Source organism: Bactrocera latifrons, unplaced genomic scaffold, assembly GCF_001853355.1.
Source record: "Bactrocera latifrons isolate USDA-ARS-PBARC rearing strain unplaced genomic scaffold, ASM185335v1 scaffold_171, whole genome shotgun sequence".
NCBI classification, from domain to species: domain Eukaryota; kingdom Metazoa; phylum Arthropoda; class Insecta; order Diptera; family Tephritidae; genus Bactrocera; species Bactrocera latifrons.
Window position 1 is genome coordinate 511,641 of NW_017535197.1, and position 21,722 is coordinate 533,362.

The following is a 21,722-nucleotide window of genomic DNA, read 5'->3' on the forward strand; positions in this document are numbered from 1 at the left end:
TCAATTGAATCAAAACGCTTTCCCAGGTACTGTCGTTTCAGTTTTCTGAATAACCAGAAGTCACACGGAGCTAAATCAGGCAAAATCAAAAAAAAAAAAAAAAAAAGGTGTCGACTCATAATTCCGACCTCTTTTTACGCATAGCTTCGACGCATAATACTAAAATTGTATTCCTTGTGGACAGATCGGAGGGAATTCGGAGTCCACCACATAATCTAAGAAACTGTCGATAATCTAAGAAACTGTCAACATATCCTTTATTTTTGACCTGCTTTGACGTGGGTTTTTCGGCATCGGCTCCCCTTTACCACGATATTCGGCCGATTGAATGAAAAAGTCGTACTATTTTTTGCTCACAGTAGTATATGTACTTCAAAATATTTTTCAAATTTGTTCGCCGACATACAACGTAAATTAATGTTTGCATTTCTTTAATATAACAATATAATTAATTCACATATAATATAATATAAACTCACTTGCACGAGATCTAACTTCGACTGTACCGCCTCGGATTCTACTAACTACTGTTACAGTAGCAGTTTTTGTCTAATATTATTTTACTAATCGGTTTACCATAATCAATATTCGTAAACAAATACTTCAAAATTCCCATCGCCATTATTACAGGGTTTGTCCGGAAAGTGATAAAATTTAGTCGATTTAAAAAAAATTATTGAACCAATCGTTACAATTCTTTAAAAACTTTCCAAATAGACTCCTTCTGTGTCGATGTAGCGCTGCCAGCGATTTTCAAGCATTGAAGGCGTAACAAATTAATGGTGGACGATGCCTTCTATGTCAAATGATGACAATGAGCATCGTTTTCACTTTGGATTATATCATTCTTCCAATCTTCATCAGCGACCTCTTCTCGGCCCTACAAAATGGCCTGGTGCCACAGAAACACAACACTTCTTGCTCAAGCGACATCTGAGTAAGCCTGCTTGATCGTATCAAACGTCTCTTTCGCAAAATTACCGAGTTTCACGCAGAATTTAACCGCGTACCTCTGCTCTAACGCTGCCGCATTTTCGGTTTACACCACTCACAAAAACACGCCGCGCGAAAAAAAGTCTTATTACTTTCCGGACAAACCCTGTATGAGATTATTCTTTAGCAATAGAGCACTTGAACTTGGAGATTAAGCTGCGATATATACATACGTATGCATAAACTATTTAAGTATGTATGTATGTATGCAAATATATTTATAGTTATCTGGATGAAGAAGTTGTATAAGTATAATAAGTAATTTAGGCAATAAATCTATAAAAACTTATACTACTGCTTTATTGGAATGGTCGGAATGGCAAGGTTAAGCCAAGTAACAAAAATAACCAAAAACAGTTTTTTATTTAAGTAAGTAAGGACGAATCTGGACGGAAGCGAACTTTATAAACTGTCGTAAAGTATGAAGTTTATTATGAAAGTTTTTAATCCGGTTAAACCGATATGCCCAGAATAAGCTATAGAGGGTTTATAATAGCCAGAAAGAAAAGTCGGATACGCTATAAGGTATATATGTATGTAGATGTATGCCGATCTGGCAGTTTTCTTCATTTCACAGATCTCTCTCAGTTCTTGCCCCATATATCTCCTTTAAAGTCACCAGACTGACAAAAATCAGTTTAGTTAATCGAGTTAGATATAATAGTTATTCAAATATAAATGAACAGGATGATGAGACGAGTTGAAATATGAGTAACTTTCCGTCTGTCCATACGTTCGTTTTTGCCAGCGATAATTTAAATCGAGATATCTTAACGAGAATTAGTAAATTTTAGCAAAAACTGAGAACGATATACTATAAAACTATAATTTGCCATAAGCGATCACAGTAGTAAGAGGCACCTGTGAGCTTAAAATAATGATGTTTAATGTACATAACTCCTAAGCCACTTAAGCTACAATAACCCAACCGTGAAAATGGAATTAGGTGATAACCCCGCGTATTCCTATATTTTTTTACGGGAGCTGGGGTTAAAACCGTCTACATTTCGGTTAAAATCCATATCTCACAACCATACTCCACCGATCGCTCCAAAATTAATAAATAATATGTTATTGAAATTCCTAGCTTCTAAACTGAAAATGAGCAAATTCGGACTACTACTGCGCCTCCTTCCCATATAATACAATTTTAAATTCCATCTGATGCTTTCGCTTTTCTCTGAGGTTCAAAATGGGCCAAATTTATTTAAGCCCCAAATATCGAATATGTCGATCAAAGTTCCAATAGAGAAGTTTTTATCAGAAATATAATCCTTTCCTGAGTATAGTATGTCTGAAAGTCAAAAACGGGGTAAATACTTCCCTTAGCACCCATATCTGTACCCAATAGAAATATTTTCTAATTTCAGGTTGCCTTCATATCGTATACAAATATGTGAGTTTAGAATTTGATTTTCTAATAACGGTAATAACGGTTCATCTTAGTGCCTATAATGAATAAAAATCGGATGAAAACTAGCTCTGATCCCAAAACAACTAAAAACCCTTATATTGCTGAAGACATTTCCTTGCTTTGATACTTGCAAGTAGCAAGAGTATGAAATGTTGGACTACAACCGAACTTAAACTTCCTTACTTGTCCCAATTTGGTCTTGTTGGATTTGACAAAAAAAATATATGTAGGCATAGTTTTTGGTTATATTTCTCTCATTGTTCCGATTCCAAATTACTCCTTTGGGGAGAAAATTTCGCCCTCAAAGAGCACCGCTTAACGTAACTACAAAATAAAAATGACAACATTGGCCGATCAGCTGTACTTCGCTTTTGACAATACAGCAAGTTTCCTGAGTTTTTATTAGCGAAAGTGAGTAGGAAATCAAATAAAGTGAAAAACAATATAATTGAATGAACTAGAAAAGGTTTTAACAGCGGTAGTGTCCACAAACCCACGACGATGGCAAAGGCGGTGAACAATATGGGAATGTCAATAGTGGAGCCGCAGGAACGGATGCGCTTCCTCTCCAATCACGGCAATATTACAGAAGTGGACGCCAACGTTCCAGTTACACGGTGAGTCAGTTCAAGGGTTGGGAAAATAGAACAACGATTAAAAAACACAAAACAGCAATAAACTTAATTAATGACAAAACATAATCTCCATTAATCACCTTCCCTTCAGCTTATGCAAATGCCCTTGAGTTCGCGTACGTAAAAGTTCTTAAAAGTCCTTGTACCTGTATTCTTTATGTTTTGTTACTATTTAGCCTTCTGAAGCGAAAATCATATTTTCAAATTAACAAAAACAAAATACTACAAGGAAGATGGTTTCGAATTTAAAAAGAATATAATCAATTTGGAATTAAATTTTCTATGCCCTTGCTTGATTGCATACTAAAATTTGCAACTACAATTTCAGATACTATCGCTCCGGCACAGAAATGCTACGCATGGCAAATGTTTACCTCACGGAGGGAAATCATGAAAATGCATTTATCCTTTACATGAAGTATATGACATTATTTATTGAGAAAATACGTGCACATCCTGAATATCCAAAAATCAAGGCTGAAGTAAAAGTGATCAATAAACGTATTAAGGAAGAAATAATGCCGACCACAGAAAAATTGCGAGCCAAACTACTGGAACGCTATCAAAAAGAGTATGAACAATTTTTGGCCAACAAAGAGGCGGAAAAAGCGCGTGAATTGGAGCGTGAACGTCAAAGACGTGCAACAGCTGGTGGAAGTTCTAGCGGTGGTTCCGGTGCACACATACCAACTAATTTGCATGTGCAAATTGATCCAAGCATGCAACCAAGTGCGCCTGATTTGGGACTGTTAGATAAGGTAGTTTATCCAAGTGATTTTCCAACTGGTACAAATCGTGCCGGTTCGGGCCTACTTTTTCCCGGTGATGCGGACAAAGAAGGCGCAAAATCAATAAGGTTTGTTTATGCTTTTCCTTTTAAGCAAAATGACATTTTTAATTTTAATTGTAATTCATTTATTTAAGCTAATATTTTTTTGTATAAGAAAAACAATTTTAAATTTTTTGTACCCAAACTTTCTGTTTGTTCACAGCAAGCCACCCAGTTTCGATCGTAACCAAAAACCACATTACGAACGGTCCGATTCCCTACTGGCGGGCTCACTGCGAACAGTTATCATACCCGAGAACACAATGGACGTGTTCTTGCAATTGGCCCAAAGCAATACTTTGAAAAACATCGAAACTTGCGGCATTCTAGCTGGTCATTTGGCACAGAATCGTCTATTTATCACACATATTATAATACCAAAGCAACAAGGTACACCTGATAGCTGTAATACAATGAATGAGGAAGAGATTTTCGATGTGCAAGATCAACAGAATCTCATTACACTGGGTTGGATTCATGTAAGTTGTAGTATACGTTAATTATGTGAACCCTGTGACTCCAGTATAAGTGTTATGTGGATATTATGAAATTTTGTTTTATGTTTCGTAATTTTTTATACAAATTTATCTACATGCTTGCAGACGCATCCAAGCCAGACAGCTTTCCTCTCATCGGTGGATTTGCATACACACTGTTCATATCAGATGATGATGCCTGAGGCGATTGCCATTGTTTGTGCCCCCAAGTATCAGACGTAAGTCGTATATTTATGTGTTTAGAACTATATAAATCTTATGTAGAAATCAAATTTTTCACTTTAGCACTGGTTTCTTCATATTAACGCCGGATTATGGTCTGGACTATATTGCACAATGCCGGCAAACAGGTTTTCATCCGCATCCTAACGAGCCACGACTGTATATGGTATGCATACATATGTATATAAATATGTGTTTAAAATGACCAGAAAATGTATTCTAACATTTACAGGAATCGCAACACATTCAGCTCGATGCTCAAAGGAAGATAAAGGTGGTCGATCTGCGTAGATAGTATGTAGAGTTTTATGTTTGAAGAGGCCTTATTTTATAACTGCAAGCAGAAAGAGGAAAAGGGTCGCCGAGCGAATTTAAATAGCATTAAATTAAAAAGTGTAAATGATGGCGTTTGCTTTTCTAGCTAAAAATGTTGCATGTGAGAAATTTATATGCTAGAAAGTTCTTATTTCGCTAAGCAAAGTTAGTGCTTCGTAAAAAATTACTGCAGACAGTTGAGCTTATGCAGCTCTTCGAATTGTGGAAGTATACAATGTAAATACAGGGGAAAATATCAAAAGAAGTTGCTAAGAAAAAATCACATGCAACATCTATACAAGAAAAGCAGGCACCATTAGATAAAAGCACAGTATTTGTAGGCAAGATATATTTTTTTAAAACTGGAATAGTTCCTTTTGCAATAAATTGATCAATAATACATACATACACATATATATTTTCTGCTTTATGTGCGTGTGTGTTCAATAGCAAGTGCAAGCAAAGAATTACTTTATTATGCTGTAAGCAAAAACGTTTTGAATAAATATTCGCGCACGCAAGTTTGGTACCAAAATTGATTAAATAAATTTGTAGTATTAATAACCGCATACAATTATGCGCATAATGCAGACATATATACTACATATTTTTAGACATTTTTGCGCTGAAGGTGTATATTTATATGAAAAAAGTTTGATATTTGCAACATGAAATTAGACGCTTGAGGAAAAAAGGAAAACACGAAAGATCTTTAATACATTTTTTTTGGTTTACAATTGCAAATATTTAAGCAAAAAACTGCAATTATGTAAAATAATTAATTTCATCAAATGTAATAGCTGCTTTATTTACTTATGTATTTATTTTTTGTTTTAGCATTAAGCTAGAAGTTTTGTTTAGCAATGCATTTTGCACGCATAAATGTGATTTTACTGTTGGCTTATTTATCAACTTGAATTTAGCTTATATAATAATTAAATAAAATTAAAAGTAATTAAAAGTAATACCACATAGTTATAATAAATTGAAAATTGATATATTCAGACAAGTTATGCAAATTAACAATATATTTATTATATTATCTAAAAGCAAAAAAAAACAAACATACACATAATTCAAGTAAATATGTATACAAATTATTTAACAAAAATTGAGCAACACTGACTTTGATAATTATTAATCTAGCGACTAATGGTTACAATAACTCAATGTATGACAAAGAGCTAAATCAAAATAAATGAAGAAAATTGCATCATTGATTACGCTTTTTAATGTAATGAAACTCAACGCTCGATTACTGACATGTATGGTATGAATAGTCTGTCAATTAATATGTCCAGTTCTCTTTTCTAGTCAAGAGCGCAGTTGGCAACGGTTTTCTCTTTGCAGTGGAGCCTAATTTTTGTCATTGAAGAATAACAGAGGACTTTAAGGCACTTCCGCAAGGACACTGTAACAGTGGTGAGTTTCTTACAGAAAGTTAACAGTATTTGAAAATTACAGTAGTATACAAAATCAATTTTTTTTTTTTGATTTGTAAAATGAATTTAATTTTCTTTTTGCATCACTCAACGTCTAATAAATTGGTGGCAGTCTAGATTTATCAAAAAAAAAAAAATAAAATCAGCGATTTAAGATTGTTGCTGTTGTAGGGGCGGAAAACATTCTTGCAGTAATTTCGAAGTACCTTTTAACGTTCTCGGTCCAATCAGCACTGAATCCATCAGGTTTAAACATAAAACTTTAAACGAGTTTTTTTAAAAAAGACAAAGTGCATATAGTCCACATGAAATTTTAATGTTATTATGCGTTATACATATTGTAAGAAAGTCAATATAATTTGTATATTCGACTATATTAAGTTCGCCAAGAAGTTTATAACACCAAAAAGGAGTCGTCGCATCGTATATATGTAGATCGATTAGCAAGATGCGCTGAGTCGATTTAGTTGTTGTTGTTGTTGTAGCGGTAGAGTTCTGCCGAATTGACAGTCCTTGACCGAATAAATATTCGGGTCCGTTCCGGTTACGTAGACCCCAGTGTCGTGGGAACTGTCGATTTAGTCTCATCCGTTAGTCTCTATATCACGAACTAATTCTCAAAATTTAAGATATCGATTTGATACTTTTCACACGCCGCCATACAAACTGAACGATCAAAATCAAGTTCTTCTATGAAAAACTTTTTTGTTTGACGAAATATCTTCACGAAATTTGACACGAACTATAATCGACGGTATAATCTCCGAAGTAATTGTTCTGATCGGAACACCATATCATATAGTTGAAATACAAACTGGTCGAAAAAAATCCATTCTTTGTATAATATGTTCTGATCGGAACACTATAGCGCATAGCTGCTGTACAAACTAATCGATCAAAGTAAAGTTCTTTGGAATATTTTTTATTTGTGAAGGGTATTTTGTCTTCGGTGCAAACGAGACTAACTTATTTTCCTGTTTTTTTTTTTTTTTTATATTCATGAACTTCTTTAATAAAGTATGAATCTTCTTTTTTTTTCTCATTCCCTGAATAAAGGCTTTTCAAAGCTCTAAACATTAAATACTAATTTTTATTTAAGAAAAAGTTTAGTATTTATTTTAGGCTAAAATATACTATAGCACTCCACATACATTTTTTTCTAATAATTTATTTTTTTCTTCTAAACATTTGTTTTTCTACAAAAATAGTTAATTTTTTTCCAATAATTTTTTTCTAAATATTTATTTTCTGACATTTTTTTTTATTATTTAATAATATTTTTTTTTTCTAAAAATTAATTGATTTTTTTTCCATAAAAATACTTTTTTTTCTATAAATAATAAATATATTTACTAATTATGTTTGTCATCAAAGAACATGATATCTAAAAGCACTAACATGATAAAAATGACAATCCAGCACAATTACACTTCACCACAAAACATAAGGCGTATGTATGTATGTACATATATTTGTGTACACCTTACATTTCTCTCTGCATTTACATTTCCATGAGTTTCCATTTGCTGCAAAAGTTCTCCAACGGCACGGTGTGCGCTTCCGCATGGTTCAGCCGAGTTCAGTTCTTCGTGGTTGGTCAAATGTGAAAGAGCGCAACTGGAGTTCGGTAAAAATAGCAAACGTAGCCAATAAAGATAAAATTAAAAAAAAAAATCAGTTAAAAGCAAAAGTTTATATTGAAATGCAATAAAACTGTGAAAAGTGATTGTTAATTAGAATTTTCTGAAAAATCGATCTTCTGCACAGCGCCCACTAGCTTCTGCAACGACTTGCTCGCATACGTTCCTACACACTAATTTGAATTTCCGTATACAAATCACAAAGGTCAAACACGTGAAAAAGCAACGAACAGAGCGAACCAGGAGGCGCCGAGGACTAGCGCAGCTAAGTGAAACGGTTAAGTTTGGTGCGGTGTGTGCTTCGACGTCGTTGAGCGCTACGGTGAAGTGCGGAGGTGAGAAGTGTTGCGCCGCTGTACTCCCATTCTGCCGCGCATATTTGGAAATTGATTTGTTCCTTTTCCTTTACGCGACCGTTTATCACAGCACCAACTTAAAATCTCTTCCTGATCTCCCTTCTTTATTGCTATTTTTATTTTCATTTATTGCTGATGGTAATCATCCGGATAGTGTTGCTAAGTGGCTAATAATTTGCAATCTTTACACTTGTTGTTGTTATTGGCTTTATTGTTATCTATAACATACATACCTACGCACAGAGATATAAAATTGTTGGAAAGCTTGTGTGAAAAATCCATCCATAAGTGATACTAATTAAAGTGTTTGCCTATATCGGAAATTATCCTACGTGTCAGCGTTAAGAGAGGGTTAATAGAGTTGCTGTTGCTACTTAACCAAAACAGTTACAAGTGTTGCCTTTGTATAACATACAGCGTAGTGTTTGTGAGGGACGAGCGCCAAGCGAGAGTTCCTGTGAGAGTGAGCGACGAAAGAGCGCCAAAAGCGGATTCGTGTGCTAGTGTTATTGGTGGTGAGTGGCGGGCTCCTAGTGACCGAGTTTGTGGAGGTGAGGAGTGCGAAATCTAACTGTGCAGCTGTTAAATTAAGTGCTTCAGCCGTACAAAGTACATACCTTCTGCCTGCCAATCTAGTCGGCGCGTGCCTTTTGTGTTATAATGAATATATTTTGTCCGAGCCATTGGATATTGCAGCCAGTTCAATGTCAAGATGTAAGTGTCCTCTAGTGGCCGTATATTTCTATTTTTACATGTTTGTATATGTATGTATGCACATTAGAGCTGGCATATTTACAGGATTCCAAAAAAAAATAGATAAAATCGTGGATAGGGCAATGTTCTACGGATTGCTGTGAAAAATTCCCTTGAGAGACCATGTGTCTAAACCGGTTTCGATCCAGCGACTTTTAAAGCAAAGTTTTTTGGAAATTTGAACAATTTGTTCGGCAATTTTTGAGATATCGTAATGAAAATTAGTGCGTTGGTGCATGTTAATAATCTATTGATTATGTGTCGAAATCGGCCAGATCGGACAACTATATCACATACATCCCATACAACCGATTATTTAGAATTTTTAAACTTCGCCTTAAAAGTCGGTTCGAAACCGGAGTTAGACCTATATTATATTCCTTTAGGCGAAGTTGTTCGCCATGATCCGTAGAACATTTTATAGAAATAATCCGACCCACTCTAATTATATATTTCTCATAAATACTTCTAAATATACAATATTTATTGTTGAATACAAATTATATTTTTTTTAGTTGTAATCTTTATACATTCGGAACATGTTGCTACAGAGCATTATGAACCCACCCAGTCTCCAAATAACGGTTACGTTGAAATATTCTCTAAATAAATACATCTGGAGCATGAAATCCCTGCAAAGATGATACAAAAGGATTTTATAGGTGTCTAACGGGCAATGGGAGTGAGATCGTCCACCTTTTCGTTAAGACCCATACATATCTAATGAATCGCTCCACCAATTTCAACCAAATTCGAATCAATAAGTGACAGGATAATTCACTTCTATGTAAAAATGGGTGAAAATTAATCGGATGCCTACTGTGCCTACTTCTTATACAGAAAACATAAAATTTTTAATTCTTTCCGATTCTAATATACTATAATAAAACTCTGCAGAAATTAAAAATGATATAATTAGCCACATACAGTGAGAGCCGAATTTCTACAGGAAATATCGGTCAATCTGTGTGGTTTGGTTTTCAAGTACGAAGAAAAACCTTTGTGATAACAGAATGCCCTTGTATCAAAAATGAATAAAATCGGGCCAATACGAGAGTAACGAGAGTAACCCCCATATACCGAATATAAATATTTTCAAGCTTTCAGTTGAGTTTATATTTTAAAACAGCCGGTTGAGGCATTTCGGAAATAGTCGGAATAAGAATTTAGGGCACCAAGCTGTAGTACGTTCAAGATTATGAGTTTGCTAAGATATTTTACTTATTGGTCGATATATGCGGTGTAAAGTCAACCAGAAGTATGAAAATGCATCCACAGTATTATCAAGAAAAAAGTCTGCCTTATTTTCATTCACACCGCACAGTTTGGCCAATATTCTTTGGCAAATGTTAGTCAAAAGTACTGAAGTACACATATTCGGTGTCTGCGGTTTGGAATAGTTATGATTCCATTCGAACACCTTAAAAGTAAGTGAGTAAAATTTCTTCCAAGTGTAATTTTTCTACTCTTGCAACCAGTTGYTACASAGTATTATAGTTTTGCYCCCCTAACGGTTGTACGTTAATTAATACAACTACAACGACCAAATTCGCACAGCGTAAATATTACAGGAACTCTTACCAATATTGTGAAAATGGCTGAAACYCCCGCACACTTTCCATATAGCGGTACTGTTCAAAACTACTAATAGCGCGCTAAATCAWTAATTAAATATATAACGTTGTGAAAATGAGCGAAATCGGACAACAACCCCGCCTACTTCCCATATACCACAATTTTAAATGCCACTTGATTCGTTGAGTTTTGTGAACACAAACCAAGAAGCATTAATATAAAGGGATTGAACTTTGCATGAATAATGCCTTTAATGTGTGCCACMTTATGACAGAAACWTGTTCAAATCCAACTAAAACTGTTCAAGACCMTAGGTATCGASTATGGCGACCCYAGWACCAATAGTTGATTTTTGTTCGGAAATATTGGTCAATGTGTGAGATATGCAATAAAAATCCAAACAAAGTAGTAATTCTATGTATCCAAAATGGGGGGAATCGGGTCAAAACTTCTCAGAGTCCCCATATAACTAATATTTTAGATTTYAGAACTTCACGTTGAGTTAATTCAATAAGCACGGAAGATCATTTTAAGATCATTTATTTATAGATAATTCTATATCTTTCTCGATTAGGTTTAGGTGCCATAAACAATCGKGACTCTGTCTGCTTATTAGCAAAATAGTCAGTCAGTTTTTGAAAAATCGATCTGAAATTTTGCWTTCATCCTTTTCTCCCCAAGAAGCCGCCAATTTGTCGGAWTCGCTCATGTCGGATCACTATAGCGTGTAGTTGCCCTACAAACCGRCCGATCAAAATCAAGATATTRATCATTTTATACCTTTTATACTACAAGAGAGATATATACGAAGGATATTATAGCGTCAGTGCAGCCAATGCTAATGCTTTTCCTGCTTTTATTACTATTTTTTAACTCCTAAATCCAAAATCTGAACTATTAATAATAAACTTTAAAAAGTTTATACATATACATTAGGGTGTGTTTTTTTTCTTTTTGTTTTGAACTAGTAATTTTTTCAGTCCCGTCACGAAATTTCCTTGGAAATACTCTAAAAAAAATTCTCTGAAATTTTTACCCTTAATATTAACAGTAAGAACTGGACCAAGGCCTGTAAAAAATTGCCATAGTAAATGTATGCAATTTTCATAGATTTTTTAATACATACCATCTTTATTCAAATTCTATAAAGCCCTCTTAAAAAGCCGAATATCTCGAGAATTATTAATGATATTAATGACCTTTTATAGCAAATAAAAATTTCCCACAAATTTGTCATGTGCATTTTTTCTATTGCTCCTATCATTTACGAGTTATAAACAAAAAAAAGTGAAATTCTGGGAAAAATCAGGTTTAGAGCCCCGTACTACCTCGCCGGTGTGAGTTTCGACTTGCACTGGGAACTTTTGTAGAGTGAAAAATTCTGAGAAATGTGCATCTAAAGTCGAAGCGATGACATAAAATACTTCCTATTAAAAATTTGTACAGGCCTTGGCCCAGCTCTTAATGTTAATATTAAGGGCTAAAATTTTCAGGGAATTTCGTGACGTGAAAATATTAATAGTTCAAAAAAAAAAAAAACAAAAACAAAAAAAAAACACTGATACACATATATAGTATCCGTTACTCAAATTGCAACGCAGAATATGACTAAGGCATTATTTAATATTATGCGATTGTAAATCATGAACTCCGCAAAACTTCCGCCTTCCGCTTCCAACATCACCCATAGCCCGTAAAGCTAATATTTTAATTGCGCGTGTATTATGCAAAAGATAGGCGAGACGACTTCGAAGAAAAGCTGGAAAATGAAACTGAAAAACTACATAATTATAAATATTTATTTTCTAAATGTATATTTACTCATATCTACCAAATACATATACAATATGAACATACATATGTACTAATATGTAGAAAATACATAGAATTCTTTGTAGATAGATATGCGAAAGCTTGACATTGTATGGAATGTATTTGTATAGAAATTTGTTCTCTATTTTTAAAGTAATTTCCACGCACACACAAATTGTCTATATGTTCCACGTGATTATCCCGTGAGACTACGTTACGTATGAGCAACATACTTTCAATAAGACTTCCGTTAAAGCAGCTGCTCAAGTGGGCTTATAATTTCTACTGATATGAGTGGAAATATGTGTTTATGAATAGCGGATTTAATTATAGACACATACTTTCATATACATTATAGCACGTGCAAAGTCAATGAATTATATAAACAAGCATGCACTTTGTTTAGTTGACATGAAATTAATTCTACAAAAAATTAAAATACGTTTTTTTAATATTTTGAAAAGTTGTATTTAAAATAATGTGGCTCTCATGTAAAGCAAAGTGCCTGTTCATACAAGTATCCACACATACATATGTAGTAATTACTTTTGTGTATGTTTGTACGTTGCTTTTGTTTGTTTTTACTTTGCCCGCCAATGACCATGAGCTTGAAAAACATATTTATGTACGCGTATGTCAATGCAACTTTTCACAGAGGTGATTTACATTTTCACATTTGTCTATCACACTCTATATATGTATGTAAGTATAGTACTTGTTTGTCGGCACTATTGTAGAATATACTTTGAAGAGGTATAATAATTAGTTATCACTATTGCTGGATATAAATAAATATGATTGAATAAAATGTAAAATTGCGAATATTATACAGAAAATGTGATGTTATGTAAACTTTTCACAAAACCATTTATTTGGCTTTAACTTTAGGTTTTCTTTGAGATCACTTAAACAAATTTTTTTAGAAAAACTAAATATTTTTAAGGGGTTACGTGGGATTTGACGAGCGAAAAATGCTTATATTCACCAATTTTTTTTTCATATAATAATTTAATTAATTTATTACAACTTTTGAGCATATCAGAGAACATCATTTGAATAATAATTTTTTGAATTTTCGGTATTAAAGTAAAAAAAAACGAATTTCAAAAATGTCTCCGCTTGGTTGTCAGCAATATCTGCCCAAGGATTCATCTAAAATCAAAAAATTAAATTTAGTAGTTTAGTAGTTAAATATTGGTCGTGAGTACTCGAAGGATTTTAAACTAAAAAAGATTTCGGCAAACGTGCAAACAAAACAGTGTGAATATTTGGATTTAATCTTTATCACATATAGGAAGGGCTAAGTTCGGGTGACACCGAACATATTATACTCTCTCTCATGACAAGTTTCATCGAGATATCTCAATTTTTACTCAAGTTACAGCTTGCACGGACAGATAGACAGACATCTGGATTTCAACTCTACTCGTCACCCTGATCACTTTGGTATATATAACCCCATATCTGACTCTTTTAGTTTTAGGACTTACAAACAAACGTTATGTGAACAAAACTATAATACTCTCCTTAGAAACTTTGTTGCGAGAATATAAAAAGTATCGTAAACAGGTTTCATTAGACATGCTTGATCATGCGAATTCCGATCCCATATTCATGGAGAACATTATTACTGCCAATGAGACATGAGTTAATGGGTTCGACATGCAAAAAAGTCAACAATCATCGGAAGCGCCAAAGTCGCTCAAAAATCAAAGTTATGCTGATTGTTTTTTTTTTTCAATATTCGTGGTTTGATGCATCATGAATTTGTTCCGGAGCGACAGACGGTCACTAAGAAGTTCTATTTGGCCGTACTGTTGCGTTTACGTGAGAACATTCTATGAAAATGGATATCATGGATACTACACGACGATAATGCAGCATTGCACCAATCCACAATTGTGACCGTATTTACCGGATTCGGCTATGATTTTTTCTTGTTCCCCAAACAGAAATTTCCGCTCCGTTTAACCCGTTTGCAATCTATCAAAGAGATAAAACAAAATTTAACAAATAAGTTTACAATTTCCGAATACTTAAAGTTGGGTTATCTTTAGAACCACCCTGTACTTCAAAAGTTTATGCAAATTTTAGAGCAATTATTCGTTGCCACATTCCCATAAAAGTAATTTATATAATAATTATTTAAGAAGAAATGAAATTGTTTATATTTACACTGAATAATTTAAGCATACCAAGTTGTGAGTATATATGGATCCGTGCGGCTGTGGGCATGTGAGATTTGAGAGCTTTTTCGCATGCTGTTTGGAGAAGCGTAGAAAGTTGCGGACTCGGCGCGGGAAAATATGCGGAAAAGTTCTCACTGAATCACTGAACAAATACACATTAGCGCTCGACGACGAATAGCTATATAATGAGCGACTTTTGAATGGAAACACATATGAATGAGAAAAATGTGTGACAATTGTTGTGTAAATAATTACAAGTAAGCTTATTAATCAAAATATAATGAATGTTAAGTAAATGTAATTGCATTTGATTAAAATATATACAACGCATAAGTATTAAATAAGCTTTCAAATTAACTTTAATACCCAGCTAATATATGTATATGTTGTATATATGTATGTATAATCGCACATAGAAATGTTTGCCTACGCTCCTTGGCTCTTTGACGCACAATCGAAAATAATCTGCTCACATACTCACACAGCGGCGCAATTCGTTCTAGTGGCAAATGCCGTCAATCCTCAGAAAATCGCCACATTGCGGGTGTTTGGCTAGTCCAACGATCCTCAGTCGTAATTCGGTATTTGACATTAACGCGACGCTCGTAGCATAGCATTCAGCGTTGACTCGTGTGTGTGTGCAGCTCGGTGGAGAAGTGAAAAGTGTGCAGACGAATCTATATAGCTTCATATATACATATATTGCTCTACACCTTTATGTACATACGGTACATGCATATTAGGGAGTGCATATATTATAGTGTCTTGCAATTGACGTGGGTGAATTTGTGTGCGAAAATCGGAAATTTGGCAAAAATATAGAATTTTGCAAAATTGAAAGATATTTGTGCGTCGATTTTTGTTAAAGCAATTGAAAAATTATAAATAAGTACACATTCTTGCTTATTGCATACGTACATACCTACAAAAACAGAAAGTGCTAGCCAAAGACAAAACAAAAAAAACAAAAAATGGTGGAAAAGAAGGAATTGAATGAGGTAGGCGAAGGCAAGATTTTGTTGTTGTTTTTTTAAATTTTTATAAAAAAAAGTTATATATATTAATTATTAAATATTTTTTTCTGCTAAAATTGTTGTTTTCTTATATAATTATCGCCTTTTTTTAATTAAATCAAATTGGTGGTAATTTTGTGCATAAAAATGCAATCATTGTCTTTCTCTCTTCATTTGATACGTTCAAATGCACTGATAACAATAAAAAAATTCAAAACAAAAATCTCTTCTTATCACTTTTATAAATGTTACATGCTATCAAAAGCGTTTATCACATCTCACCTTGTTCAAACCGACGTGAAACCGGCCGAAGCTTGAAAAGAATTGATAATTATTCACACGCTGACAGCTAACGGTTGCCAGTTCGGAGCAGATGAGCAATGTTATGATGAGGGTGTTATGAAATTGTATTTGAGTTTATGGCATGTGAATGTAGTGATCGCAGTCTTTTTTTATTTTAGTCTTTTTATTTTTTTATTATTTTAGTCTTATGTTAATGCCTATATGAGCTACTAGGTGGTGGTGAACGTTATGGATAAGTGACTTGACTTGAGTCGAATGGATTTGAATATACATAAAGTTTGAATTTTGGTCCAACGTTTACTCAGAACTTTACCCGAATCGAATGTATTTAGAGCTTGATTTTGGGGCCGAAGATTACTCAGAACTTTACTTGAGTCGAACTGATAAACATTTTGTGTTTCAATTCCCTTGTCATTTATCTTGAGCTCTTTATTTACATTAAATGAGGAAGTATGGAGCATTAGAACGGAGTTTTACGGAATTTTTACGTAATCCGATGCCTGAATGTCTTGCATATGAAAATCATCAACAGATGAAATTGGGAATCGATTGAGTGTCAGACACAACTCGAGGTTCTAAGCATATTATTTTGTTAGCATAGAGCTCTTATTTCATAGTCTCCATTATTTTTCTTAAGATTTTTAATGTGGATCGAAGTTGATTAGAAAGCTTGGAGGGGGAGTTTTCTGCAAAGCTTTGGGACAAAAGTGGCTGCTATTAAAGGTGACAGTAGGTGCACTGAAAGTTAATAATGAGTATCTATCCTCTCTAGAAAAATCATCAAGCTCCTTCATCATTAGTATCGTCAAAGTTCTTTCTATCGTTGAGATAAAAAAAATCTACAATCTCCTCTATTATCTAGTCTTTGCAATAATGAGGTTGAAACATCTCGGCAGTCAATAAATTTGTTATAGGCTTTGTCGATTAGTGATGGGCTTATCATCAATATTGGAGTTTTAGTTACCACAGCGGGCGACTTCTTAAAAGTTCAGCTTTTGTGATTTTATTCTGACTTAATGGATGGAACTTGTATCATCCACCGCTTGGTTGAGATATTCAGAAGAATGGTTGTACTACTAAGTGAAAAAAACATTAAAACTTTCTTCATAATTTTAAATTTCTTAATTTACTCTTCAAAATCTAATTCGCCCCTCCTTGGCCCTAATAGAATTGATCCAATCCTCTAAACAGTTGTTAAAGTCAATTTTCGGTTTCGCTGGAGCAATCGTTTGAGTTTGTTGAATAGCCACACGGAGATAATTTAGGCGAAAACGGTACTTTGGCGAAAAACTCACGAAGAATCAATACAGTATGCGACGGTGCATTATCGTGGTGCAGAAACCAAGAGCCCATAATTTCGGCTTCGAGCAAACTGCACGTAACACTCAGACAGTATTCCTTGTTGACAGTTTGGCCGGTCTGACGAACTTCGGAGTGCATCACACCTCGAAAATCGATCATTGATTTTTTACCTGCTTGGACGTGATAATATCCTGGTAGTCGCACCGAATTTGCAAATAGTTTCTCGCACTTTGTGTTCGAAGTCAGCTTGAGGATTTTTTGGTGTACTCCATATTATGCGACAAATAACTGTTTTACACCCAAAGAGTAACCCAACATTGAGTTTTAGCCACCCCCACAATGTGTTTACATTCCATCAATAACATATACATACATATGAATAAGCACACGCGAACGCATGTCAAACCAAACACTTTGAAATACAAATTATTGTTGCTAAACGATAGCGGTGCGGTTTTAATTAGCGTTTTCCAGTCCGTCCAGTTAATTGTTTTCGCCTTTGACAGTGATTCTGTTTGGCGATTGCCATGTTACGTGCACAAGTACTTAACCACGTTATGTAATCATTATCTCATCCGCCAAAGCCATGAAAACTATATAATACAATCCTTTTTTGTGTTTTGAGAAATAATTCTTACATATTTGCCATTCATTGCACTTTCTAATTGCAAAAAGTTGCATAAGTAGGAGCATGTGCAATTACTAATCACAAAGTACTTGGAGAGTATCTAAACTAAGTACACTAGACGAGTGTTAAACGAGCTTATTCAACTTTTAATTTTATATTTTATATAACTGCAGCAATTTCAACTAGTTGTTAGCTAACACTGTATTAAGGTCTTATTATATATATACATACTTATACCATGGGCAAAATTGATCACTTAAGACAACGCCTTTATATTTAATGCAATAGAGTAGAATATTTTAATGAATACTACATAATATTTATATGGGCAAGTGTTGACATATATGTATAGAGTTTTCCAATAGGGATGATATGATTTTCAAGTACCGTTTCGACCGAAACTTGATATTGATAACCACGTAACATGTACAGCATGTGTAGGAACCGAATTATTGCGAGAAAAGTTTGGAGACTCGATTATTTCAAGAGATTGTGACATTGAATGGCCTTCAAGAAGTTATGATTTAACAAAATTAGGCTACTTCTTGTATAGTTATTTGAAGTCCTAAGCAATTAATCAGAGTCCATTCAAGCTTTAGAAGTCAATATTGAACATAGGTTGGAGTGCAGCCGTGTCCTTCAGACCCAATTAGCACTTGCTGTGCCATTTTCATGTAATATTGAACGTACTAATAATGACATAATCATACGTCGTGGAGACCATTTGAATAGAGTTATAAATTGTATCGATGTATATGTTATATAATTGTATATAATTGTATCGAGCTTTGGTTTACTTAAAAAAATTCCAATGCAATTAATTGCCAACTTAATGTGATTATTTTTCATAACTTAAAAAATAATCCAACTTTTTTCGATCTTTTTATTGAATCTTCATTTATTTCACAACTTTTATTCATATTGCGTAAATTATAAGGCCAGTTTAAAAAAGTTAACCGAATCGCAATTAAAATCATATGTGCAAGTAAGCCAATTTTTTTTTCGGACTATGCTCGGACTTTATTCATTGCAAAAAAAAAAAATTTTTTTAACATATAAGTATTCAGATGCAAATACTTTGAAATTTTTAAAATTAATATTCGAAAATATCAGAGCTACGTACAACCTGATTACGTTGATAAATCCTAACAAATTTGATCCGTGTTGACAAAAGAATCTCTTTCGTCCACGTCGTTTTTGCAAAAGATTCGGTTCTTTTTGTAAGAGTCTAATGTTGAGACGTGCCACACGCTGTTAATTAACCAAGTAATATTGAGTTGATCTATAAGAGGAACATTTCCATGGTTTTGAATCACTTAAAATTCTGAAGTATTATATTTTTAACGATTCTATAGCAGTAATTCGCTTGGAAACACAGAATTCAAGTAAGCTCGTTGCTAACTTTTTTCCATATTAAAAGTCTCCAACAAACTTTTCGCGTCCAAAGAAATACCAATTGAAGTATGGAGATCAAACTTCGACGAACGTAGAAAGAGGTATATCATACTATACTAATACTCATTTATTTATTCTCAATTCTTATCTAGATACAGCGAAAAATTTCGCTTATGCACTCCTATTGTATTATAAATAAACAGAAAGTTTCGTAAGATATCAAGCTTTATATTTATATTATGGAGGGCCCTTTAAAGGGCTAGGTTTACGAAAAAATCATTGTTTTCCTGTAAAATCTATAAAACTTAAGTAGTTGGAAACGAAATACAAATTTTTATATTTGCTAATAAGAAACAAAGAGAAGAATGTTGGGTGGAGGACCTTCCCGTTATAATTAACGCCATACTTGGAGAGCCTTTCTTAGAGCACCAAAAGAAAAAAAATCTGGGTTTTTATTCTAATGTAAATAGTGTAGTAAAAAGAAATCCATCTCTATCTACTAGTCCTATGTATTACTTATTATGAATTCATTTTTTATCGTACATATGTACATATATCCCACTTGGACGCTGCAATCGATCCTTTGTGAAACTAAAACTTCTAAGAATTAATCAAAAAATGCTTCACAGCTATGACAAATCTGTTGAAGTGGTAAATTTTGTAGACGGATCACTCAGTTAACTTAAGGTATGACATTCAAGATGTTTCAACTCAAGATTAGCGAAAGCTGTAGATTCTATAAGAAACTGTTGAAATGTTTCCTCTTTGCTTTCTGTCAGATAACTTTGACAATCTTGATATTAAGAAAATATACAAGTTTTTCTGGAACTATTACTTAGCCCAAGCATGTCTTCAGTAGACTTGAATATTTGACAATTTACAACAACAACTCAAGCAATAATAATAATAATATAATAATGTAATAATACCAAAAAATTTCACACACAAACCATGCAATAGATTAAAGGCGCGCAGAAATCACAGGACTATAATGAGATAACTTCGTATGTGCAATAATATAAAGACTGTAAGAATTGAGAAATTTATATGAGTAGTGAATCATCAGCCCAACTTCGAAGCATACATTTGGGAGCCAAACAAAACACTTCCAATGGGATTTCATACTAAGAAATTTTATTTTAAAAAACTTCTAAGACCATGGCCTGGTTGAAGACCATTACACAAGGAGTAATTTGTGTATTTATAGTAGCTTGTTTAAAGATAAAACATTACCACAAAAGTAAACACAAATAATTTTTTCAGCAAAATATTTTATAATGCTCAACTTTTTTCGATATATTTTACTAAAGTACTAGAAAAAGGTACTAATATACGACCGACCGACCGACCGATTTATAATGAATACCGCTTTTTCCTTTTAAAAGAGAATAATTAGAAATAATATAAGTTAATATAAGTTTTAGCTTCAGAAGCCAAAAAACTCTCTTAAAAAACAACTCCATATAATAAAATATCTTTTTATTCAAAAATTGTTAATAAATTTATAGCGTTCGCACTGAAGAGTGTCCTTGTGCTTTGGTACATTTTGCTGAACTTGAAATTGTTGTTGCATAAAAATTGGTTTGGCGGATGTAGAAATTGTGCTAAATGCGACAGTTGCACGGTCTCTGCATATCTGCAGTGTTACTGCAAGGGATCGTCATATATCAAAGCACATACACCATACAAGCATTGGAATAAACAAATACATATACACTTGAACTTAAACCAGCACTACCGCAACCTTAATAAATCAGTTACATATACATATGCAGAGCAGGGCAGAAAATGTACTATGCATATATATAGTAGTAGTATGAATGTATGTTGCATCTCTATTCTTTCGCGAAAGTCACACGAGACAGGCCCGCTGACAAATAAAATGGGTGTGTACCACCTGCTGTTGCAGTGATACAGCTCAGCAGTTTTTGCCACCGGCATACAGATAAATACTTACATTGAATTATCACATATTATATACATAAATACATCATGCTTACATATGTGGGATTATGGTATGTATGCTATTTTACTGTAAGAGCTAAAAGTCCCCCATAGGTGAGGGGTCACAAACCCTTTTTGTTATAGATAAGACCCAAATAATTAATCTTAGAGGACTACAATTGCTTAGCTAGGGACTGGGATCCTATGTTTCGCTTTTTTAAGGTAAGGAGTAAAGGTTCTGCTTCCCGCGGCGTTTAATTATGAGGTCTCCTTTTTGTAAATTGGGCGGAGCTTAATAAATTATAAAGTAAACTTTTTTCGACTAAAAGTAACGTTAAAATTATTAAGAGCCATACCTTAATTGAAGTGAAAAAAGTTTTTCGAAAAATGGCTTCAACGAAAAAGTGTGTTATTAATCGGAAGGGAGGTATTTTTATAAGATCGTCTTATACATATAATAACTAA

General features: G+C 33.7%; 3 protein-coding genes across 4 annotated transcripts in view; 2 read left to right on the top strand and 1 right to left on the bottom strand.

The window, feature by feature from the left end:
• Positions 1 to 501, bottom strand: part of LOC108966964 (neutral ceramidase) — a 20,068-nt gene extending 19,567 nt beyond the window's left edge. Inside the window, exon 1 of the mRNA XM_018930149.1 lies at positions 480 to 501. The gene's annotated coding sequence lies outside the window, so the exon portion shown is untranslated. The remainder of the gene's footprint in view (positions 1 to 479) is intronic.
• Positions 502 to 2,908: 2,407 nt separating this feature from the next.
• On the top strand, positions 2,909 to 5,315 carry LOC108966907 (STAM-binding protein). The gene is made up of 6 exons (XM_018930054.1): positions 2,909 to 3,024; positions 3,371 to 3,898; positions 4,035 to 4,350; positions 4,474 to 4,586; positions 4,654 to 4,756; positions 4,823 to 5,315. The coding sequence occupies exons 1-6, from the start codon at positions 2,909 to 2,911 to the stop codon at positions 4,883 to 4,885; spliced, it is 1,239 nt and encodes a 412-aa protein (XP_018785599.1). The 3' UTR covers positions 4,886 to 5,315.
• A 2,611-nt stretch (positions 5,316 to 7,926) lies between these two features.
• LOC108966945 (calcium-binding mitochondrial carrier protein Aralar1) overlaps positions 7,927 to 21,722 on the top strand; it is a 31,749-nt gene continuing 17,953 nt past the window's right edge. The window contains exons 1-2 of one of the 2 annotated variants that reach the window (XM_018930106.1): positions 7,927 to 8,322; positions 8,498 to 9,057. In XM_018930106.1, coding sequence (XP_018785651.1) covers positions 9,004 to 9,057 — 54 coding nt within the window. In that variant the 5' untranslated portion in view covers positions 7,927 to 8,322; positions 8,498 to 9,003. Of the gene's footprint in view, positions 8,323 to 8,497; positions 9,058 to 15,235; positions 15,671 to 21,722 lie in introns of those variants that run through there. The other variant, XM_018930107.1, reaches the window with a different exon arrangement.

What these genes read in the sequence shown, in the direction of transcription:
- LOC108966907 (XM_018930054.1), top strand. Translation starts at nt 2,909, where the DNA reads ATGGCAAAGGCGGTGAACAATATGGGAATGTCAATAGTGGAGCCGCAG. An exon ending in GAAGGCGCAAAATCAATAAG is followed by an intron (nt 3,899 to 4,034) that starts GTTTGTTTATGC and finishes GTTTGTTCACAG; the next exon opens with CAAGCCACCCAGTTTCGATC. An exon ending in TTACACTGGGTTGGATTCAT is followed by an intron (nt 4,351 to 4,473) that starts GTAAGTTGTAGT and finishes ACATGCTTGCAG; the next exon opens with ACGCATCCAAGCCAGACAGC.